The following is a 24,484-nucleotide window of genomic DNA, read 5'->3' as shown; positions in this document are numbered from 1 at the left end:
ACAAGCCTCCTTGAGCTCCTGGTTTGCAGGAGCCCCCCCCCCCCAGGAACTCCAGCCCCCCCACGCTTCCCCGACACCCAATCCACCCAACCCACCCAACAAACACAATCCACCACAATCGAACAAACCCAACTCAGCGGCGAACCATTCTCTATCTTCGCAGAATACACCCAATACAACGAACCATACGTACCAAAATATGATTACATCCACCCTAGCATCGTCCCCCAAGAAACCCATGCCAGAATGGACCTCAATTATATCACATGGGTTATTAGAAATGCCCTCACCGTGGCGCTGGAACCCCTCAACCAAACAACCGAGGAGATCAACAAGGACCTAAAAGCCACCATTGAAGTCCTATCCACCCAAAACGAAACCCTTAAACACACCGTCGACGTCCTGGTCAAACAAATGTTTGAAATGACAAAGAACCAAGACAAGACCTCCGAAAAACTCCACCGCCTCCAACAGCAGCTCACCAACCTCTCCGTAACAGACACAGCAACCAAGCAATCAACGAAGGAAGAGCTTCCGCAACTGCCGCCGTCGCTGCTGCTACCATCCCCGCCCCTCCCCCAGCACCCATCAATAAGTGAACCATGCCCAACAACCAAAAGGAAAAGGAAAAGAACAGCAATCCCACCAGCACCAAAATCCTACGCATCTATCGCAGCAGGAAACGCCAACCCCGAATACACCATGGTCACGAACAGGAGAAAGCCTAAGCCTAGAGCGGACCCACTATTCAAACCAGAAATCACCAAAATCAACAGAGAAATAGTCATCGAAACGAACAAGGAATCACCAGTCACCCCCTCTGACATCCGAGTCAGAACAAGAATCAACGCAAAAATCGAAAATCCAGACTGCCAGCTGATCGCCGCCAGGAAAACCTCGAAAAACAACATTGTGCTAGAGACCAAATTCGCTACCCCTGCCTCGAAAGTCTTCGAATACAAACAGGAAATAGAAACAGCCCTAAGAGAACTCAAGGTCCCCTTTGTGGACATCAGGGTCAACTCCAAATGGTCCAAATTCATCGTACATGGAATCCCAACAACAATCGGAGACGGCTATGAAGCAGGACAGGTCATGGCCTCAGAAGTCAGAAGCAACTATGGAACCACATTCGAAATGGCACAAATCCCCAGATGGCTCAGTAGACCCGAAGCCAGAACAGGGAAAACACACTCATCAATGATTATCGCACTCCCAGGACAATACACAAAGGATAACCTCGGACTGAGATACCTCACCCTATTCGACCGGCAATGCAAAATCGATAACTACCTCCCAGCCAACCCAGAAACCCAACCTCCAAATGCTTAGAGTACGGCCACCGACACGAAAGATGCTCCCACCAAACCGGGAGATGCGGACACTGTGCAGAGGACCACCAAACAAAGAACTCCCATGCTCAGAATGCTCAGGAGGTATTAGATGCATCCACACACCCATCCGGTGCTATCACTGCAAGGCCCCCCACAAAGCAACAGACGCCAACTGCCCGGAACGCACTAAAGTCCGCATCACAAACAAACTTGAACCAGATACAAACCCAAGCCCACTACCAATACCCATCGTCATCCCGGCCCAAGACCCCCCCCAAGAAGATGCAGCCATGGATAACACCCAATGAGTCACACCAAAAGGACAACGGCTATCGCACAGCAACTGAACTGCGCGAAAAACGAGCTCACAACAAAGTCAGTAGTGGAGGAGGCAGAACAGGACCACAACATGGTTTTTCTTTTGTTACAAGAACCATGGAACAATAAAGACGGCCACCCACCGGAATCCCCTCTCTTTTATCTATTCACAGCCAGCAACAAAGGCACTAAAGCCGCTACATATATCAGAAAACACGCCAACCTAAAACCAAAACACCATTACACCCATAACAACTTCATCGTCTCCGTCACGGTGGAAATCCAGAACCAAAAAACACAAATCCTCAACATATACTCACCAGGGCGGAGCGGACCCTTCGCAGAAATCTCCCGACAAATAACCACCATCCAAAACTGCCTCGTCATGGGAGACTTCAACAGCCACCACCAATTATGGTATGGACATAGATCCCATGACTACACCAACACAATCAGAGCAGACAAACCCAGATCCAAGAAACTAAAAAGATGGATTGATCGACAAAAGCTATCCCTACTCAATGAACCAGGCGAATTCACACACTTCCCCAGAAATGATAACAGACCGACCATCATCGATCTGACACTAGTCAAAGGACCAATACTGGACCATGACGTCCGCTGGACCATCGACCGACATGGAGCAGGATCCGACCACGGGAAAACCATCCTACAACTACGAATAGAGAAGCCCCCTCACATTCCCAGGAGACTATGGCACCGAACGAATTGGGAAAAATTGGAAGAAAATATCTCAGGCCTCCACTTTCCCCCCGAAGCATGGGAAAGCCAGAACCACACAAAGCAATCGGTTGACTTCATACTCGAACATATAGATAACTTGATAGACCAAATAACCCAATGGAGCCAAGGACACCTTAAATCTAAGAAATAGTGGACCCCAGAGCTGAAGGAAATTAAATCAACCCTCCACATACTAGAAAGGAAAGCCAGAAACACCCAAAAGGACCAAGACAGGGAATCTTTCAGGAAGACCAGCAGGAAATGGACGGCAGCAATCCGAAAAGCCAAGGCAGAACAAAGGGAAAAAGAACTCATGGAAGCCAAGGGAAGCGCCATTTGGAAACTAATCAACACGGGGAAAAGAAGGGACACCACAATCCCAACTATACAAGGTGAAGAAACGTTTGTGGGGAAGTGCCAAGCTCTAAGAGCCCAACTCTTCCCCACAAATTGGACGTCCCCCGACAACCCCCCACTCCAAATCAGACCCCCCTCCTTTGACCTTAGTGACGATTTCCAGGAAGTAACAACAGAAGAAATTACATCCGCAATCAGATCTTGCCCGACACACTCGGCCACCGGACCTGATAACATCCCATACCCATTTATACAGGCAACAATCAAGGCAAACACCCAACTCTTCCAAGACATGTTCTCGGCCATGCTCCGACATGGAGTCCAGCCGGACCGATGGAAAGCGGCAAAATGCATACCGATCCCGAAACCAGGAAAATCCGACTATTCGTCAGCTAAAGCCTACCGACCCATCTCCCTGCTACAATGCTTCAGCAAAGTACTGGAAAAGATAGTGGCAACAAGACTATGCACCGCTGGATCCATCCTGGAGATCCTTAGCAAAGACCAGTTTGGAGGAAGACCAACAATCTCAGCGATCGATACCCTACTACGGACCCTTACGCCCATACAACAAAACCTCCTAATCAAACGAACCACAGGAACCACCCCAGACAGACCAGCCCTTCTTACAAATGATATACAGGGAGCCTTCAACTGCGTCAACCACCTCCTACTCGCAGAAATCATGACCCAACAAAAATTCCCAACATACCTAACCAACTGGTGCAAGGAATTCAACACCAACCGAACACTCCAATTCCAATTTAACCACGAACTGGAACAACCACAACCATATGCTTCAGGACTACCCCAAGGCTCCCCCCTCTCCCCAGTATTATTTATGATATACGCCGGGGTGATAACAGACCCCACCAACTCCCCCAAAGAAACCAACACCACCTATATCGACGATGATGCAATCGTACAACTCGCAAAGTCCCCCCTCTACATCACCAAAAGACTCAACGAAAGAATGGCGGAAAGGGTCAAGAAAGCAGTACCCCTCAATATCAAATACGAACCTCGGAAATCCGACCTGGTCTTCTTCAAACCCACATCGTCGAACACTCCAACTCCCAGAAACTCGGTAACAATCGCAAAAGAAGAAATCCAATCTAAAGATAGACTCAAATACCTTGGAGTCTGGTTGGACTCAAACCTCTCCTTCCGACCCCATATCGAAGAAACCATCGCCAAAGGCCTTAAAGCCCTAAGCAGAATCAGAAACATCGCACACCTCCCCGGGACAACAGTAGAATCCATCCACCACCTCATCGTCCAAGGCTTCCTCCCCACCATCCTATGGGGATCAGAGGCATGGTGGACGGGAGCCGACCACATCCTCCGATCACTATCCCCGCTCTATAACGAAGCTGCCGGGATAGTAACAGGCCTACCCCGCTGGACAAAAACCGAAAAACTGCTGAAAGAGGCAGCACTCCCCCCACTCGAACACCTCCTCAACCACAAATTACGAAAATACGGGACGCGCATCCTTTGCCACCCTGCCGACCACCCACTCAACGAAGGACTTATACAGCTCCTCCCCACCAGAATAAAAAACATAAAAGGCACAGGCCTACACCGGATAGCATCACTCATGCTACCCTTCCAAGAACCAGGCAACCACAGAGAGCGATGGATCCAAAACGACACCCTCACCAAACGCATGCTGGAAGAATGGAACTCCATCCCATGCACCAATTACCACGAGCCAGGAACCCTTAAAATTCACCCCAAACGAGCAAAACTCCCCCGATCTAAAGCAAAACTCATACATCGCATACGATGCCAAGTCACCAGAATAGACAGACACGCAGCATTCACGGAACCCGAACCCTGCCAATGTGGCTCGGAACAATCCTCCAAACATACCATGATCGACTGCCCGCGATGGGCTCAAATACGAAGGCCACTTATGGATAAAATCCCAGGACCGCACACCTGGGAAAACTGGTTATTCACCAACCTCAACGTAGACCTGATTCTACAATTCGCATCAAAAACCAACCTACTCGACTGGTACGAAATGGACGAGGAGGACCCGGAGGAATGATGAAAGGTTTCTTTGTTTTCTCTTTCCTTTTCTGTACCTTATTTTGATCTTCGTTGCTTTCCGTCTTCTTTTCTTTTCTTTTCTGTCTCCTTTGTTTTTCCTATGTTTATGGCGGTGGATCCGGCGTGCGATAAGTCCTGTACTTCAAAGCAATATAAAACTATCTGCCTATCTTCTGTATTCTCGCGCCCGACCGCGCGAGGGTACTCGACCCTCCCGTTTCGACATCCTGATTCTCGAATTGCTTCCGGCCCTGAACGAGACGTCCCCCTATCTACCGAGTTGAACCCTCTTATGAGGATGCGTCGTTCTTCTCACCCCCTCCTCAAAACCGTCGGCGCCCCCGATCGCGACACCCAAACAACTAGCCCTTCAAGGCTACCCCTCTCTACGTCGTATTGGCACTCTGTCAATAGTCTGGAGGTCAGCACAGACCCATTGCCAAAGCCTACGATAACCCACGGTGTTAGCGACCTTATGCTCGCGAAACATTCGTTCCTCACCGTACGCGAGGTCCCTTCGTTGGGCCTTACCCCGCTTTACGGCCCTAGCCAGGCAACCCATTTTAACAGAGTCGGCTTCCCCGCTCGCCCAACCCCATCGGCCCGGTACTACAACCGAGGCCACCCCATCAAGACACGGTCGGCACCCACGATTGCGACCACCCTATATACTATGGAAATCGAGTTCGAAGGTCACCACTGTAAAGACCACCAACAGGTAGCGGCTCACGCTCACCCCATCTACACTTGGCCTCTGTGCCATTCCTATCTTAACTCCCTGCTGCCTGACGAGCAGACTACCAGGGACCCCATCGACACCCCCTCCCTATGCTTTCGCACCTGATGCTTCGGCGGTCTCTCGCCTCGCTTTCGTGCAGTACTTCCTATTAGGCATTGGTAATGATCCTGGTTTATGGTGAACAGGTATATAGACGATTGACTTTATGTTGTTTGACGGAGAAGCTTTTGGGATTCCATGTCTACTGTAGTGTTGTTACTTTGTTCGTCGCTTAGTTTCTGTTCATCTACACCATGTCGCGCGATGTTTGTACGTACATTTCCTTTTGTCTTTGGCGGTAGTGTAGGCGTGCGATAAGCTATGTGCTTCTATGCAAAATAAATATCTATCTATCTTGTATTCATTCCACGAATACTACTTTGTTCTACGTCTCGTCATAGGGCTCAACTAGTAGTCATACTAGGCAGAGCCACTCCATAGTCCATAGTCTCGTATACCTATTGCTACATCTTTGCCTCGGTTGTATTCCTTGGCATCATAGCCCCTACGTCCATAGACACCCGTTACATAAACAGAACCAGGAGGCAACCTTGGAAGTAATCAAAGATAACCTTCGAGAAAAGGTATGATACTTCTAGATGCCGGTAATGCGAGTGGTATTCTAAATGCTAACCCTAATAGATACGAGATAAAAAAGGGGTAACGATTGAGATTATACTGAAGGAGGGTTTTAGCGAGGATGATGAGGCTCTGGCTGCGGATCTTGCCGCATTCCGAGATGCTCGGAGAACACCCACGAGTGCTCCAGGAGGTCGGGTTGATTCCGACAGTGCCCAGGACGAAGTGATTAATGCCCGACTTCGCGGCATTGACACCGAAGAGGAGGGGGAGGAGGAAGAAGAAGAGCCGGAATTACCTGTAGCGGGGGATTACGAAGGGGGGGGGGAGGAGGATGTGTAGAACAATCACGAGTGCTAAGGAAGATAGTGGGGGATTTCTTCTGATTCGTATATTGTATTAGGGTTAGTTAGGGTGTTAAATGGCGTATTGTATTTAGTATTAGGCGGAGGATCACGGTGTTGAATACACCAATTCTCAAAGTGCAGTCGCGAGTGCTCTGGAGACAGTAGAGATCGTCGTGCGAGTGATGTTTTTGTAATCTCATGGGGGAATTGTGAATACCAGAGGCCGGAACGGCGGAGAGGTGTATGCCTAGAGAGAACGGGGCGCCGACATGTAGGAATCGGTACGTCGGGCATCAGCCAGATTTCAAAGCACCCCATCCGGCAACGTCAGGGGGAGTCAGGGCAATCATTCTATCCCCAGAGCCCGCTGGAGCAGTGAAGAGTGCTCCAGGAGCAGTCAGGATATCCAACCGTGCAACTGGCGTTCTCTGGCGGGTAGAGTGACGTCCTAGTTACACCGGGCGCTATTATTTAGTGTCGGGGCCCGTTGTGCGGACTAGTGTGCGCTGGGGCGGAATAATGTGCGCCAGACCTCGCCAGGAGCACTGCCGGTATCTCTGGAGAGGTAGTTTACCTACCGAGCGCCCTGAGCGCCCTGAGCGCCCCGGGCGTCTGGCGAAGGCTACAGGTTTCCTGATGTGCCAGTGGTTTATCAATAGTACTATCGATCTATCGATATACAATTTAATTTACTGAAATAAGGTTGGGCACTTGACTGAAGTCAGTCGTGTATAGATTTTATATAGATAGGCAAGTGCCAATTTATAATCAATTTAGAAAATGAGGCATTACATCAAAATCGGCGAGGAACTTGGGTCTTTAGCCGTGACAAGCAGTGGAGATTTCTGATGGGATTCATTAGTAGCAGTGTGTATTTCGCAATGTGTACTTAGGCTTTGATTTTTGATGGTTGTCGTTAGCAGTATGTGTATTTAGAGAGAATAATTGTCAGACTAAAATTTCTGATGGTCTCATTAGTGGGAGTGTATATTTAGACAGAATGGACATAGATTTCTGACAAAAGATTCAATTTTGAAAGGTCGTAAAAACGAGGACATTTGGCAATAAAACGAGCATAGGATGAAATAATTAAAAAATAATCTGTCTGAATCCATCGACGTGTTTCTTAATTAGAGCTGTCAAACGGGCATGTTTTGTAGTCAAAAGATAAGGGGCAAAAACTGTGGGGATATCAGACTGGATCATTTAACCAAAAGAGGAGGTTCTGTGGACAAAAGACAAATTTGGACATCTCGGCGTCCGAATTCGTTTTGCCAAAACTCGTTTTTTTGCTGATGAGCAAAAATGGGTGGGGTATAAGGCGGGTTTGTTTGACCAACTTGAAAAAACTAGGTTCTACAGGGAAAAGACGAATTTATATATCTGGATGCCCGATTTCGTTTTGACGTAACCCATTTTTTTCTTGATGAAGGCATAACAGGAACTTAATAAGAAAGTAAGAACAGAGAATAGAGTCCTTTGGAGTATAAGTACTCATAACCTTTCCTACTATCTGACTGTCTTGATTCTCAATCATCTATCTTTATCAGAAGTTATCTTGAGTATTAATTTGTAGCAAAGCCTTTAAAGATTATTGAGTCACGGTTCTAGAAATAGTATCCTTGAATAACATGCAACCTGATTTCTATCTTGCACGGCCACCTCTATTCTACTTTAATCTATTCTTCTCTAGTCGAAACCCCCATTACAGATACTACATGTGTAAATAGTATAAAATTCACGCCAACGATATATTTTTCCTCTGATTATCATCAGACATATTTAATTCTGATACTAATACTTCAAGCTGCAATTGGTTGTTTGTTTACCTCAGAGCCAAATCGATCCAAAATTTGGACTCCCCGCATTTGTGTAACTTGGAAATAACCTTCAGTGATATCTGTAACAGTGTTTTAACCTTTAGGATCAGCAAATCCGTAAGTTCTGTCCCCGGGATCACGGTACATCACTCGTTATTGGTTCATGGCAAATTACTTCTCCGCAAAACAACGCCCACCCAGCCTTGCACCCCAGCCACCACCATATATCCACCACCACATACCACATCTTCATTTCGAGCCTGTGAGTTCACTAGAATATTAATCTTATGTTCCTGTATTCTTTGTCTTCAGTTGCTGTTGGTTCCTCGAACTTTGTCTATCCAGCACAGGTGTTTCTGGTAGCCGGTATGCTGACCTTCACGCGCCCCCAAGGCGTTAGCAGCTGCAGGTCCCAACGCCCCACGGCATAGCCTACACAGGTACAGTTGCTCACCTGTTGACGGCGGGTCCTGTCTGATGGTTCTGTTTGCAGTAATTTGCCCTTGGCGTCCATATCCTAACTCTGTTATTGGCCTCAAATACCTGACCGCCGTTAGACAGGATCCGCCTTCATCCCGTGTGTGTGAGTGTACATACATGTACATGTAGGTACTTTATAGAAGGATCTCATTACGGTTAGCTCTTCTTTAGTTGCTTTTTTTCCATAGCTCTTTAATCAGAGCCACGACATAGCTCTTCCCAACCTCCATCATCCTCAGGAATCACTCATGTCTTCAAGTCCATTGATGCCAGCTGCCCCAAGATCCACATCTCCCAGTAGTAGTGTAGTTCCAGACTCGGAATTTCCCCTTGGCAAAACAATAACCCTCGGCAAGTTATTATCTCTTACAGTAACCGAGGAATCTTTAATTATCCTTGGTAAGCATGGTACGCGCTCGTTCCACACTTAGAAACTGACATCAACGGTTCAGATGAAAACATCAAAAAATCATCCCGCTCATGCTGCAGTGCATGGCCTACTGGTTTGCAATCACCCCTTATTACTGAAGTACCTACTGACACGGTGGTAGTTAACCGTAAACGTACTATCGCGCTGTATAATATCCTATGGGCAGATGTTGGTGTGACAGCCATAACGCTTAATTTTGCCGAATCAACATCAAACTCTTCAGTCCGGCCTACTAGCCTAACATACCCATTTCAACTCACCGCCCTCGAATCGGTTGAAAAATGGGTGATATATCTTCTCGATAGAGCATACGAGGGTTTGACCCACAACACGCTTATCACTCTTTCTTACTGATGTATGCTAGATTCCCTTGCACTGAAGCGTTTCAAAGTCATCATCAACCCCTTCGGTGGCTCCGGACAGGCAGTAAATATATTCGATAAGCAATCAAAGGCTTTGCTTGAAGCTGCACGTTGCAAACTCGATATTGAACATACCACTCATTATAAACATGCAGTAGACATTGCAGAGAATTTGGACATTGATTTATTTGATGGAATTATATGTTGTTCCGGCGACGGGGTCCCACACGAAGTATTCAATGGTTTCGCAAAAAGGAACGACGCAACGCGAGCTCTGAATAAGATTGCTGTTTGCCAGCTACCCGGGGGCTCTGGAAATGCAATGTGCTGGAATCTCACTGGTACTGGAAGCGCGAGTTTGGCAACCGTTGCAATTATCAAGGGCAAAAGGAGATCTATTGATCTCCTTTCTATAACCCAAGGAAATAACCGGCTGATATCATTCCTCTCCCAGTCTGTCGGAATGATTGCCGAAGTTGACCTTGGAACTGAACATCTCCGCTGGATGGGTGATGCAAGGTTTACCGTCGGTCTGCTACAACGCATATCCAGACAAACTATATATCCATGCGATATATCGATTAAAACGGCGATTGAAGATAAAGATTCTATCCGTGATCATTACCGCACCTATGAAGGCGATAAAGGTATAATCAAGCAAAATATTGATAATGGGGGTCAGTTCCCAGGATTGAAGTACGGGACCGTAAACGACCCATTACCAGGGGATTGGGAAACAGTACACCATGCAGAGATGGGAATTTTCTATGCAGGCAATGCAAGTTAGCTCCTAATCCAGAAATTTCGTCCAAAGCTGACATCCATACTCATAGATGGCCTGGATGTCCGCCGGTGCCAATTTTTTCCCGGCGTCCTGTCCCCGTGACGGTTTTCTAGACGTTATAACAATCCCCGGGACACTCTCCCGTCTATCCGCTACAAAAGTTCTCCTTGCTGTCGAAAAAGGACACCATTTTAATCTGGACCAAGTTAACTATAAGAAAGTTGTTGCATACCGTATAACGCCACATAAACGCGAAGGTGTGGCAGAAGAGTATGTCAGTATTGATGGCGAGCGCGTGGATTTTGCCCCACTACAAGTTGAAGTTCACCAAGGTCTTGGGACAGTTCTAGCAAAGGGAGATGGTTATGAAGCTCCTGGAGTTTAACAATTTGGCCTAGTATGGGCGCTCTATTATACATAAACTGGGAAGTTTTGGGACATTAGTTTCTTTAGGTTTTTATCGAAGAGGTTTTTCAATGCAAGTCAAAACTGTGCCATAATCTGAGACACCATCCATTCTCAAGAACCTACGCTTATTACCATCAGCTCCCACCACCGTCTTTCCATAGGAGCCGTAAATACAAAAGCAACATGAAGTTTAGATTGTATCCCGGATACATCAACAACGTAAAGATCCCAGAAAGCCATTAGAAACAGTTGGCTGGAATATGACAGTGTTCAACCGGATCCCACGAATGCCTTCCGATTAGGAGGCCACAGTTCCGACGGAAATTCTATCCCCCTCGAGAGCACGTAATCCTATTACATAGAATACATAACCCTTCCTGTAGTCAAAGGTATTCCCGTGATTCTGAATTCCTTCCGGTCGCTACTTATAGCGAGCACTTTTAACTTCGAAACCATCAACCTCCCCGTTCAGTTCCCCTGCAAGACAATAGAACCACAAAATGCGTCCCCACAACTTTTCGTCTGTTCTTAGCGTTGCCCTGGATGGTGTTTGTAGTCTTAGTGATTCAATTAACTCTTGACTTTTGTAGCAACGCACGAAGGGGTACACGTATTGCACAATCTTTCCTCAATTTACGTTCCGTACTACTACCGTCAAAAGGATATCGGGACCTCGTTGGGAAGGGCGTCCTTCAACAGGAACCGATACTACCAATCCTGTAAGAATGAGTGGATTTAACCCCCTCGTGGTATTGGGAAATACATTAGTTCATCTACCTGCGTATGAGGTCCAACCATGTTACATAGTAGAGAAATTATATGGATCTGCGATGTGCGATTCCCTTGCTTCAGCCGGCCGAAGCCAGGTTTGTACTCTCTTAGGCACTTATCTCTATCTCTTCAGACATCTACACCTAGTAATAGACTTTGCTTAATTCGAAGTCTTTTGCCCCCGGTAGCCTAACTCTCACTCCGTTAACTATTTCCGACCGCATGTCACAGTTTGTGACCTCCTCTTTCCCTTTTCTCGCCTCACCAATTGCCCCCCGTAGCCAAGTTTTTATATGATTACTGCGAAAACTGAACACGAACAAAGATCTCTTCGTTCATGCCCAAGGTTCAAAGCATGTAAAATTAGCCAAAACGAGCGTGGTAGACTGGGACTATAGGGGTGGGTACAACCCGAAATGTAGTCTGAACGTCAGTGAAACCGGTTCACTTGAGGAAGTATTATACTCTACATCTTCAGTTAATCCATAGTCCGAGGCTTGCACCGAGACTTCTGCCACAACAAAGAGATTACATACATATGTGTTAGTCACGATTTCTGCCGGACTTAGCCCGGGACCACTTGTCAAGTGCGGGTAGGGAAAATCCAATATGTAATTACAACAGTTAATAATAGACCCACATATATATTATTGAGAGATAAACAGGCTTTGACTTAGTAGTACTGTTAGAAACAAAAATTAAAAACAAAAACAATATTTTAAAGCTATACTTTTTTAGTTTTTGATCTTTGATATAAATATGACATAATAATGTTTCTTCTAAACAAATATATATTTGAAATTCTTTATTATTATTTGATATTATATTTTACATCAACTTGAAACAGAAAAAAATAGAATATAATTCTATGTATATATATATAAAAAAATAAAAAATTTATTGAACACTCATATCCAGCGATAATATACATGTATTATCACAATATTTTTTCTAAATAAAATTTAGCTTCAAATAGAAAAATTAATATAAGTAAAATGTATACAATTCAATTCGAAAAGAAAAACAGCGTTATTGAAACTAGCCTACTTAGTACTAGACAGAACTTCATATTAGTAATCAATAGTAGTGTTACCCTACTTAAATAATATGCATTGAAATTTGTATTTAAATAGTCAAATTTGACTCTTATATGCTTCCTTTTCTCTTTCTAACTTAAACAATATTGAATATTCTTTTCAACAATCTCAATTATCAACCACTTACAACAATTTACAACAATTTTCCCTTCAATAAAGTGAACAAAACAAAAATCAAAAAAACAGTTGCAGATTTTTATTTTGGTAACATTGTTCTTTTATTTCACTCCTTGCTAATTGATGAATAATAAAAAATACATCACCCCCTATACTTCAACCCACTCAATATAGCATTGGAGCATAATATTTGTTTTCTAACTACAGTATTACTTTTACAGAAATCCATACTGACTTTCATATTGGTTACAGTGATAATGGCTGGTAATAAATCAAAGCCCATTGGCAAAAAAATTTCTTCAAGTGCTGCTACAACCCGCTCAAAAGAGCTTTGTTTCAATATAGAAAGGGAATTTGAGGTGGGTAACCCGACATTAGCTTCCCGTGCTTTGGTTAACTCACTCTCCTTTAGGTTGTTAGAGTTGTCTCTGAAAAGACCTGCAAATCTCAAGTTGTAAGTACAAGTCTGCGTTCTCATCGAGAATCCCTACTCGCGCTGCCGGACTGAAGCCGCTCAGACAAAAGGGGCAATTGATCTGAATACTGCAGAAACGTGAGCTCTCGCTGGCTGCCAGATCACTCGCCATAGTTCTTTGAGCGGCTTCAAACTGGCCGCGCGATACTCTATGCCGGACAGTAGGTGTCTAACCGACTTACAGTATTACGAGATCGAGTGGAAAGGTTACGACACAACAACTTGGGAACCGAGAATCAACCTGACTGGTTGTGATAAGATTCTCAGGGAATGGCGCACGCATAGTAAAAATCCACAAGAAAGAATTTTATCCGGGAAAAAAAATCTCAAGCGTAGCTTGTCCATTCCGGGCGTCCAAAAGGCTCTCAAAAAGATCAAAGCCGAACTCGACGACGGCCGCGGTTCCATCGAGAGTTTGACTGAAGGTGCGATCACCAAGGGTGACCGGGTCGAGATCATACAGAATAGAACAGTAAGTACACCTAGGGAACATGGGGAACGGAGCTAACTTCTCGATAGCCTGCACGGCGCAATTCAATCCAATTATCTACTCCTGATCACCCCGACACGGTAAAGTTCCAAGAGAAACTCGACCAGTTGCCTGGCCCACGAGTCACATTGGTCAATACTACCGGCGACGGCGAACACTCTCCACCGCTCGATTTCGAATTAATACGGGAATTACGCCTTTCTGAAGATGTTCCTGTGAAGGATTCTGACTTCCTGTTCGGGTGTTCTTGCCCAGCATCTGGCTGCACTGATCCAACTGTTTGTGACTGTGTGAAGGACCTGATCCCACAACAATTTGCGTATAAAAACGGTGTCATCAGAACTGGCTTTGATAACCAGAATGTGGTTTATGAATGTAACCCAAAATGTTCTTGCACAATTGAATGCGGCAACAGGGTTGTCGAGCGCGGTAGACAAGTTGAGCTACAGATATTTCGTACTCAGAACAAAGGATGGGGTGGGTCTCCTTAGAGATACTAATATATGGATACTAATGTTGAGAAACGAAGGATTGCGCTGCCCTGTCGCCCTTCCACGCGGGACATTCATCGATCTATACCTTGGTGAGGTCATTGGGGACGAGGAAGCCATCAGGCGGGCCGAACTAGCCGATACCAAAGGAGTCTCTTATCTTTTTGACCTTGATAAATTTGCGGAGATGCCGGAGTACCATCACCAGCTCCAGGCCGAGGGAAAGTTCACAATTGACGGTGAGGCCTGCGGCAGTATCGCCAGGTTCATCAACCATTCATGTGATCCAAACCTTCAGACCTATGCGGTTCTCAATGATCCTTCTGAGAGAAGGGTCTATAATCTTGGTCTTTTCACGGGCAGGAAAGTCAGCGCTTACGAGGAGTTGACCTTTTCTTACGCGGATGCCGACAAGCCTTCAACCACCGACAAGGAGGACGCCGACCCCTCCAGGTGGACCTGCAAGTGTGGCGCAAAGAATTGCAGAGGATACATCTGGCATTGATGCCATTTAGCCTTTCATTCTCATCTTTAGCCGTAAATGTACGTTAGAAAAAAATTAATCCCCTGGCTCATTCATAATCTTACAGAGCTTTATCAATCCTCTGTGGCATTTCAACTTCCGCAATCACTGAATTAAACCAAAAAAAAAAAAAACTTCTGCAATCACCCTTTATCACTCGGTTAATTACAAGCATTGCTGGTATCTGTATGCATGAGATATCTTGATTTAGATATATCGACGGGATGTAATACATGTATACAAGTCCTCCCACCCTCCGAAACGGAGGAAGAGAATAAGGGATAATAGAGTGTATTGGCCATCAACCTCCAAACCTAAATATTTTGTTCTTGGCGACTGTTTTTGGTGTGAAAATCCCGCCAAGGACTCAAAATTTGAGCTCAAAATTTGAAAAACAGGGATTGGCCAACGCACTCTAATGTCATATAAATGATTCCATCACATATGGCTTGGCACTAAGGCATTATCGTAGTTGCATATTAGTCCTAGAAGTTACTATTTGCTTCGTTAGGAGAGGCATGAGAGAACTATCTTGTAGGTACAGTATCCTATCAAGAACGGGTTTTGTATCTGTATTTTGTGAGAGCCATTGCAATTTGTTATCCTATTACCTGCTGTGTTGTCGCGTTTAATTTTATTTCCTAAATGCCAACCTCTTGACGTCTACGCGTCCGACTTGACGTGTCAACGTTTCTGACCTTCGCATCACGAGTTTAAGCAAGCCAGTTTCCTTAAATCGTCACACATCAACGCCAAATCCACAAAATGCCTCGTAAGTCTGATAACACTACAGAGGCTAGAGATGGAGGAAATACTATAGGAGTCAGTGGTGGATTAGGGGCAGGCGGTATAAGTACGAAGGAAGCTGGCGTGTCCATTGATGTAAGTTCCTATCTCAACTACCCACAATCAAAGAGTTCAACCCAATTTTTAGGACCATACTCTTCCAAAATCTATAGTAACTCGCCTTGCCAAAGGTGTGCTCCCGCAAAACACCAGTGTTCAGAAAGATGCCATCCTTGCTCTTTCTAAAGGCGGCACTGTATTCATCAACTACCTTTGTGCAACGTACAAATCCCTTGCTAGTTGAAACTTATGCCTGAATCTCAATCATACTGACCTCTAATTAGAGCAAACGACACAGCTAAAAACCATGGAAGAAAAATGATCAATCCTAAAGATATTCTCGAGGCCATGCAGATGATGGAGTTTGATGACTTTGTTCCTCGCTTGGAGGCTGAACTAGCTAGTCAGTTTCCTTACCTTTCAATTTTTCCATCTTTTCAATCAACTGACTGCCATACTTCCGCAGAATTCAATGAACTTGCTGCCGAGAAGCGTGTAGCGGCAAAAAAGCCTTCAAAATCCAAGGACTGTGTTGCTATATCAGGATCCGGTGCTGTTAAGCATTCGCCCTCCGAGTCCTCACGTAATGGGAATGACTCCCCCCCAGCGCCCAAGAAGATGCGTGTAGGTGCGACTACAGACTCCGGAACAAATCAATCAAAGAGCACTGGACATATAACAAATTCTGTTCCTGTTAGAGGGTGGGGGACGAGGAAGAGGAAGAGGAAGAGGAAGAGGAAGAGGAGATAGGAGATGAAGAAGAGGACGATATTGACGAGACAGAGGAAACCGAGTCTGAAGCCCTGGACGAAGAAAGTGATGAAGCTCCTGAAGAGGTTGATGGAAGGAATGGCCAGGATGAGGAGGACGAAGCACTTGATAACGGCATCGATAGTGATTAGCCACTTATTGATGTCGATATTTGCTGTAGGAGCACCTCGCTTACTCTTGCAAGAATAAAATGCTAGGGTACAACGTTCGCTGGGGGACTTTGAGGACCTCACTCACCCCCGGAAAATTAAAAAATCACTTAATTACATTGGTAAAAAAAAAGAAAAAAGAAGAAAATCCCTTGATTCGTAGAGCGTTTTAGTCTAGCAAGTAGTACCGCATAATTTATAATTGGGACTTAGTCAAATACAGGGAACGGTAAACATCAATATCACTCCTCGGCCAAAATCCTTCAACCAAAGCCTTAGGTATATAGGCGGTACCTTTATCAAGAGGTAAATTTCCACTTTGTAACTCTGCGCTGAGTGATATCACCTGTTTCATCAGGAGTTTAGAGGTAAGTTGCATTTACAAAATGCATCAGGACATGCAACACAATATACTACCGCAGGTTTGTTTAGTCCCAGACAAATATTGGCCCTACGGCCATTCTCTAGTATTTCCTCATCAAAAATTCGATTCCAACGCAGCGAAAACCGTGAGAGATCGTTTTCTACCAAGATGTAATGCATGCTATGCATATGGCCGATCGATTACTCTTTAGCTTCCTCTAGCCAATCACCGAACTTCTCTAAGCGTTCTTTTTCGCCTTCATCGTCGGCGTCCTTCTTTGAGCTTTTCCTAAACTTCTCCTCGCCATCGAAGGCATACGCCTCTACCTTCTGCCCCCCAAAGAAGCGACCATTCATCACCTAGGATAAGCTGTAAGAAACACAGGAAATACACCCACATTGTGAAAATGGGGATTATGGGAGTGTTATCAAATTATCATACCTCAATGCATGCCTTTGCACTCTGTGTATTGGCAAATCGTACACTCACCACACCATCCTCCTCGCCATCAAACAGCACAACGTTCGTTACATCGCCCAGTTTTTCGCATTCCTCACGAATATCTTCTTTTAAATCCAAGAGCATTGTTGGATCCTCCTAGAATGGATAAGCACGAGCCAGTGATTAAAACGCAAGTTGCTTACCTCGAGCTCCTTGAGGGTGAACATATGCTTTAAGATGACAACTTTATCCCATCGCGAGCTCTTCTCTTGAAGCGCTGATGGATCATCATCACCCCAATCCGCTAGTTTGCTGTTATTCAATAGTCAACTTCTCATGTATCTATTTTTGCAAGCTTATTTTCAGGCGATCGAACTTATTTAGTTTTTGGGTCTTCGCAATGATCTTTCTCTTATCTTTCATGGTCTTTGTCACCGGTGCTGTTTGCTGCACTTTGTAACTGAAGTCCGCCGGCTGGACCTTAATGCGTGTACCTTCCACGCCAAACCGGAAGTCTGAATCGTCAAGCATTTGAACTGCCAATTTTACGCTCTCTGGCCGAAAGTATACAACCAACGCGTCGCCTTTCGGCTGCCCTTTATCATTCTTGTAAAGCTTGATACGCGGTTTTCCTCGATCTATCTCCTCAGCAATTACACCGCATTTCGAAAAGACATCCTTGATCTCCTCCTCTGTGACGTCTTGAGGAAGATTGGTGATATATATAGCTGTGTTCTTGCGAGCTGGTGGTTCTCCGTCGCCTTTCTTACTTCCTCGAGCTTTTTTGGAGTTTGAAGCTTCCTGGGCAGTAATTTGGCGTAAGTACCAAGTACTAGATCTAGTATATCTCCGATATAAGAATATTAACGCGTACATACCTCACTCCCCTCATTTGAAGTGTAGATCTTCTTTCTCTTCTTATTTACAGGGGCAGCCGGTTCAGACTCGTCGACTCCAGCCACTGCGTATGCTGCCTGTTGTTGCTCGGCCAGAGATTCGTCTAACTTCACCGAAAGTTAGTGGTCCCAACACACTGACACGAGGAGTTATGAACATACCACAGGTATCCATCGCTTGAGAGCCTCGTCGAACTCATACTCTGAGCCATCATCTGCTTCCAACGACCATTTCCCTGATATCCTAGACCAAGCGACTCGGGGATCTGCCTCAAACTCCTCACGCGTCATCGGAAAAGATGGGCCTTCACTTGGTACATGATCGGCCGAGCCCGCCGGTTCTACCAGGCTGTTGTTCATTGCAAAGAAGAATTGTGATATTTGTCTGAGGGCGGATTATGTTGTGTATCTACTTCAAAAAAGTGCTATGCACTTGGTGTATTCCAACGAGGTGGACACTGCCGGGAGCTCTGGGGTGCATACATTTACTTAGTTGGATAGTCTTGGCATTCCTGTTTGATCAACTACTACTAAAAAGCGTCAAATCCTCCCTTTTGTATGTCATGCAATATTAGTCGTGTTCGGAAACACTATGAATAGATGAGTACATGACGTTACATGCTGCGAGCCGATAAAGTACTGTATTGTTCGAGTCACATGATCCGAACTACATCTAGGTCATACATACATTATACAAGATCTTCAAGGCTTCAAGTTTGAACACCTTCAGAATATCCACGGGAATGCTTCCATTGAAGGAGTAGAATATAGATCTACGGGTATAAATTCTCTACTGCCTGGAATTTCGGTCACGTGTAGGTTAAATAATGCCTAGGTGAGAGTAGTACCTTCTAGGTGTATCCCCACGTGACCAGGCATTGCTACATGTAGTAATGCCGCCTCCCAAGACCAGGGTTTCTAGAATTCTGACAATTTATTCGCTTGAGAAGTTATTCTGTTAGAATAGATTATATATGCCCAATAAATCGATTTTTGTCCGGGCTATTAGCGCGTAGATTGTCGGTTTATCGAGACCGGTACCATGTATACATGTATGTACCTACAAGTGGTACTTCACCACACATGTGTTCTTTCGGCTGCTCAGAGCTTGAGGTGAGATCATTAATAATTCCATCGAAAAAGAATTTGGGGTGTGTGTTTGCATTGGCTAACATACAAGCAAAACGATAAGAAGAGGCAGCAGTACAATTTGACTCCTACAACTCTAGTTTAACGCGAAATTTTCTATCGATGTTTGCATGCCATTGTAAATACTGACTTTTTTGCTATTGTATTTTACATCAAAGGTCATATCCGATATTTCTCGTGTCAATTATCCTTTATCATTCGAACTTGGTAAGAGCGATGGGTGAAAAGCCTCGACTCTAAATTCGATTCTACCGAGAAACATATATCATGTATATATCTCGCTTTATCTTTCCCCGAAGTCAATTGATATCCTCCTCAGCGTCCTTACTCCTCGCTCAAGTGACAGCCCCACCATGAAAAGAAAAGAAAAAAAAAAGAGAAGAAAAAAAGAGAGAGAGAGAGAAGTAAAAGAGGTAGAAACACAGCAATAAATAATTTCCTCCTAAGAAAACCGAATAACAATAAAATTACACCTACGACCAGGGTATGAACAAAACTTGTATCTTAAATTGCATTTTTGAAACGATTAAGGCTTCTCTGGTGTTTCGCCTGTACTGTGACCCAGAGCAGTGCCGGTTTCCGAAGAGAATTTAGGAGCGGAATCGTCCTCAGAAATGACCTCGCGAGTGAGCTCAACATAATCGTACTAGGTTGAAAACAGTTAGTTCCCTTTTTCGTCATCTATAACAGAAGAATGGTACATACGGCAAATTCGCCAAGCTCGGCATCATCGATTCCAAGTATTTCAGCCTCTTCACTTGCTCGAAGGCTCAGGCCGGGTATTAAATTCATAACGAAAAGGATTATGCAAGTTCCCCCAAAAGCATACGCGAATCCAGCAACGGAGTCAGCTACTTGATAGCCGAGTTGGACCCAGTGGTGATTGATCCAACCACCATCAATTTCACTGTAACCATCCAAATGCGCAATGTAATCGCTAAAATCTCTTGTTAATACATCGATCGTTTTTTTTATATTAGATAATACAGGAGACTTACGCTGCAAAGAAGGCAGTCATAATGTTACCGACAATACCGCCGACTCCATGCTCCGCAAAAATATCCAGGGCATCGTCTACGCCGATGACAAACTTGAGCTTTGTGGCGTAGTTGCAAGCCGCACCACCCACGACCCCGTATATGACAGCAGCCCATGGGGGAACAAAACCGGAACCTGGAGTTATCGCAACAAGACCAGCAATTACTCCTGAACAGAAACCAACGGTTGACCACTTCTGTTCAAGGCGATAATCAAGAAGGCACCAAGTAATTCCTCCAACAGAGGCTGAAAGGTTTGTCACGACGCAAGCCATAACAGCCCTTAGATTCGCAGAAAGTGCGGATCCACCATTGAAGCCGAACCACCCAACCCAGAGGAAGACAGTCCCAAGAACAATGTGTGTAACATTGTGGGGACGATAATTCAGTTCATGAGTTCCATGCCCTCGTCTCTTTCCGAGCATTAATGAATAAGCCAGCGCCGCAGAACCGGAAGAGATATGCACTGGAGTGCCTCCGGCAAAGTCAAGCCCCCCCATTTTAAAGGACCATCCTGTGGCATTCCATGTCCAACATGCGATAGGATCATAAACCAAAGTAGCCCAGACGAACATGAAAACGACACATGGAAGCATGCGACCCCTCTCTGCCGCTGCTCCGATTGCCAAAGCTACACTAGGTGAGGTCAGTAATCAAGGTTCAAACCATTATATAATAAATGGAATATACGTGGTGTATGTATACCAAGCTTGCCCAAAGGAAAACAGAAAAAATTAAGGGAAGAAAACCACATACGTAATGCATGAGAACATTCCCTGGTACAATGCAAAGAGAAGGTCAGGTATTTTCGAACTGCCTACAGATGTTTGACCAAGAACATTTCGAAACCCGATATTTTCAAGGTTTCCCAAGAAGCTTCCCGCTGAGTGGGAGAAGGCTAGAGAGTAACCCCAAAAAAACCACTGCCAAGATAGTTAGATTACATGTATGTCGCTAATACATACGGGTAGGGCTGGCATTAGGGGTGGATGCAGGGCAGGTACCTGAAAGCTAACAACAGCCGTCGACATCATCGACAGCCAGATGAGTGAAAGGGCAGACTTTCTTCTCGCGAGTCCCGAATAAAAGAAGCCAACACCGGGAATCATCAAGAGAACCAGTGCAGTGGATGTGAGCATCCAGGCATAGTCTCCTGTCTATTCAAAGCGATCGCATGTCAGAAAAAATCATTCCCCATTTAAACTCGTCACTCTTCCCTTCTCCGTGAACGCCATTTTTAGGTCTTGATTTTATTTTATCTTCATCTCTCATGTTGGATCCCCTTCTCTTTCCAGACAAAAACCAAAACAAAGGAAGTGATGAAAACCGTTGCGCGGTCGCTCGTACCTCGTACCAAATGTTAAAATCTTCGGTAAGCGAATCACCACCCGTCGGGCCTGAGCCATTATAGGGGACGAGTGGGATATAGTTAAGATGATCGACATCTATTGAAGACATCGTGTCCTAGAGGAAACGTCTTCGGTCTACTCGTGAGTACACACGAGGAAAAGCAGTTGGTGAAGTTGAGGCTGAATGAATATCTCTCAATGATAGAAGGGAGAGGGGCGGAGAAGGGTCGAAGGATGTTTTGTTGTTGCAGTTGGATTATCTACTTTGCGGTTTAAATGTGGGACTGGTATGTATGACAATGGCAATGACAAAATAGAAAGAAGAAAAGAAAGAAAGAAGAAAAACTAAATTAGAATGGTCGAGAGGAGCTGGAGAAATATCCCAAATTGCGTAACTCTCAGAGGTATCCTAGAATTCTAAGTGTCGAGAGCGCCGGCCACAAGCTGGAATGGTAAAGAATGACAGACACAGATCTAGATAGGATTGAGGCACTGGTGAAAGGAGGTAAAAAGTACGTTCGGACTTTTTTTTCCACTACCTTGTTAGACGGGAGGAGAGAAGAGAATAAAGAGAAAACCGAACGTAGGCGCTTTACTTGGGGACACTGTTGTTATATCTCTTGACAGAAATCAATTGTTCCATATCTCGATACCTGGGGGGGGGGGGGGGCTGCTGCTGCTAAGAGGGATAAGTGAGCCTACTAGACTGTGGGGGTACAGTCTTAGGCCGACGGGGATAACAGGGTTCTAGGAGTGGGTGGGTTGAGCTGTGGGTGTCGCACGACTTGCTCTAGTACCTACACCACTACCGTCCGCATTTGTGTGTCGCCTCAGTGGGGGAGAGTTTTGGTGATCGATGAGCAAGGGGTAACCAGACATCCTACCTCATCCCCCCCTAACAACCCAAAAATGTACAATATGTACAATAATATAAAAAAATGCACTCTTCTTTAATAAACCTACAGATGTAGAGTACCTACGCTGGGCCTACTATACATACATGTTATCTCTCGCTACATGATACCCTACTCTAGGTATACAAACACGCTGCATAGTGCCGCTTATATATTAATATATAATTGTGCACACATGTCGGCCTTCCGTCCCAAATGCTTGCGTACATAATATGGCGATACCGCTACTACGTTTGCTCCATACATGTACCTACTCTACTATGTAGAGTACTGTTCTGGTGCGTCTGCCTACATAATAACTTGCCCAGTGTCACACACGCAAACCTCATGCTCACTCATTCCAGCCAATTTGATTGTGCGCCTTACATCCGAGTTGAATCTCTATCTCTCCGCCTTTCACCTGCTTCCCTCCCTTCCATGCGTGACGGGGCTCTGTCCTAGAATGCTCCGATCCACAGTGTGGAAATTACCGCGGGCTGTTGATGAAAGCGGCAGATCGCCAGAATAATAATCAAAAATGTAGAAACATATCCTCTTCATGTGTCGAACCTACATATAGTTTTACACCTATCAAGGCAGCTCAAGTCCGCTCCGCGAGTTGCGCGTGCACAGACAGTAAGCTCTTGGCCTTGATATAGCTATTCATGGCCGCTTGTCGGAAGTGGATCGGAAACTTTACATCTATGTCCCCGTCTTAATCATCTGAACACACGGTATCACGAATATATTACGGGTACAAGCAAAAAGCTTATGTAGATAAACTTAAATCTTGTGGGTCTAGATATATATACATTGTATAAGTACATATATTTATCATCGTTTGGATTGAATTCTGGTACGGTGTTGGTTCAGAGCCTAAAATCACCAAAGGAAACATTTACTTTGGGTCTCATGTTGGTACTCTTTGTCTCGCTGGGTAGATAAGGATGCAGGCCTGGATTGGCCAACCTTTTGTGGCACTATCCATCGAGCAATCAAAATAAAGTGTGTAGCTAGTAGTACCATACCTACATGTATCGAGCAGATGCTAGGTCGGTACATCATGTATGTTTACTGCGTGATATCCAACATAAGTGGCACCGACAAACCCAAGCGACGAAACCCCTTGGAGTCTGAACTATTAGCCCCTACTGTTTCAGGCATAGTTAGACTATTTCTAGGCGCGTTCCCGGAGCTTACCGAAAATATCGTGGGAGGACCAAGTCGTTGGGGTATTATGACATGGATTCACAGTCTAAGGTATGTTCATACTGTTCCTTTGGAGTACATGTACTTATACACATGTGCCTATAGATACATGTACTACATGTACATACCTGATATGTAGGACGTTACTTCTTAACGACTCCTAAGGATTCATGATATCAGGATGTATTTTGTCAGTTACTAGCCTATCAGGGAGGGCGTTATTGATTAGCAAAGCCACAGAAACCAACACCTTGGCACTTAGTGGCCCGAACTTGTATTGTAGAACCTACGTCTTACAAATGGCATATCAACTATCTATCACTCAAGCATGGGTCCTGGATTCCTTATCAGCAGCGCGCCAGATAAAGAGAAGCCTTCAATTTTGATAAAGAGCGGCTTAAGGGGAAGGGGCCTAACCTGATTCATGACGCTAGCTCGCCACAGCACACGACCCCTACGAATTTATACGGATTGTCTTTAGGCAAAAGCCAAGCCTATCCTTATAATCGCATGCATGCCAGTACAGACCCAACGTTACCCAGGCCTTGGTGGGAGTTACAGATTATTCAAACCTAAAGTCACTACCTGTATGCACTTGTCTTGTTCCCTCTATCTAG

At 45.1% G+C, this 24,484-nt stretch overlaps 7 protein-coding genes across 7 annotated transcripts; 5 read left to right on the top strand and 2 right to left on the bottom strand.

Moving 5' to 3' along the window:
- Positions 1-6,175: 6,175 nt before the first annotated feature.
- LAJ45_07420 (uncharacterized protein) lies at positions 6,176-6,510 on the top strand (the record flags this gene model as incomplete). Its single annotated transcript, XM_046116978.1, has 2 exons — positions 6,176-6,194; positions 6,248-6,510. 2 exons carry the CDS (start codon positions 6,176-6,178, stop codon positions 6,508-6,510), a joined length of 282 nt encoding a protein of 93 aa, XP_045970013.1.
- Positions 6,511-9,063: 2,553 nt separating this feature from the next.
- LAJ45_07419 (uncharacterized protein) lies at positions 9,064-10,776 on the top strand (the record flags this gene model as incomplete). Its single annotated transcript, XM_046116977.1, has 5 exons — positions 9,064-9,214; positions 9,268-9,318; positions 9,367-9,561; positions 9,610-10,385; positions 10,441-10,776. The coding sequence occupies 5 exons, from the start codon at positions 9,064-9,066 to the stop codon at positions 10,774-10,776; spliced, it is 1,509 nt and encodes a 502-aa protein (XP_045970012.1).
- Positions 10,777-12,565: 1,789 nt separating this feature from the next.
- Positions 12,566-14,745, top strand: LAJ45_07418 (uncharacterized protein; the record flags this gene model as incomplete). The annotated part of the gene is made up of 7 exons (XM_046116976.1): positions 12,566-12,620; positions 12,854-12,871; positions 13,037-13,143; positions 13,197-13,238; positions 13,444-13,731; positions 13,779-14,226; positions 14,279-14,745. 7 exons carry the CDS (start codon positions 12,566-12,568, stop codon positions 14,743-14,745), a joined length of 1,425 nt encoding a protein of 474 aa, XP_045970011.1.
- Positions 14,746-15,528: 783 nt separating this feature from the next.
- On the top strand, positions 15,529-16,511 carry LAJ45_07417 (uncharacterized protein; the record flags this gene model as incomplete). The annotated part of the gene is made up of 5 exons (XM_046116975.1): positions 15,529-15,645; positions 15,698-15,831; positions 15,894-16,012; positions 16,076-16,233; positions 16,308-16,511. The coding sequence occupies 5 exons, from the start codon at positions 15,529-15,531 to the stop codon at positions 16,509-16,511; spliced, it is 732 nt and encodes a 243-aa protein (XP_045970010.1).
- Positions 16,512-17,093: 582 nt separating this feature from the next.
- LAJ45_07416 (uncharacterized protein) lies at positions 17,094-18,590 on the bottom strand (the record flags this gene model as incomplete). Its single annotated transcript, XM_046116974.1, has 6 exons — positions 17,094-17,252; positions 17,335-17,490; positions 17,538-17,646; positions 17,711-18,135; positions 18,213-18,338; positions 18,393-18,590. The coding sequence occupies 6 exons, from the start codon at positions 18,588-18,590 to the stop codon at positions 17,094-17,096; spliced, it is 1,173 nt and encodes a 390-aa protein (XP_045970009.1).
- A 1,315-nt stretch (positions 18,591-19,905) lies between these two features.
- LAJ45_07415 (uncharacterized protein) lies at positions 19,906-21,874 on the bottom strand (the record flags this gene model as incomplete). Its single annotated transcript, XM_046116973.1, has 6 exons — positions 19,906-20,025; positions 20,085-20,316; positions 20,378-21,052; positions 21,173-21,339; positions 21,421-21,573; positions 21,764-21,874. The coding sequence occupies 6 exons, from the start codon at positions 21,872-21,874 to the stop codon at positions 19,906-19,908; spliced, it is 1,458 nt and encodes a 485-aa protein (XP_045970008.1).
- A 1,847-nt stretch (positions 21,875-23,721) lies between these two features.
- Positions 23,722-24,006, top strand: LAJ45_07414 (uncharacterized protein; the record flags this gene model as incomplete). The annotated part of the gene is made up of 2 exons (XM_046116972.1): positions 23,722-23,918; positions 23,973-24,006. 2 exons carry the CDS (start codon positions 23,722-23,724, stop codon positions 24,004-24,006), a joined length of 231 nt encoding a protein of 76 aa, XP_045970007.1.
- Between the last annotated feature and the right edge of the window lie 478 nt (positions 24,007-24,484).

This window comes from Morchella importuna, assembly GCF_003444635.1.
Source record: "Morchella importuna strain M04M26 chromosome Unknown Morimp01GS023, whole genome shotgun sequence".
Lineage (NCBI taxonomy): Eukaryota > Fungi > Ascomycota > Pezizomycetes > Pezizales > Morchellaceae > Morchella > Morchella importuna.
The sequence above is the reverse complement of the archived record's forward strand: the minus strand, read 5'-3'. Positions and strand labels throughout refer to the sequence as shown.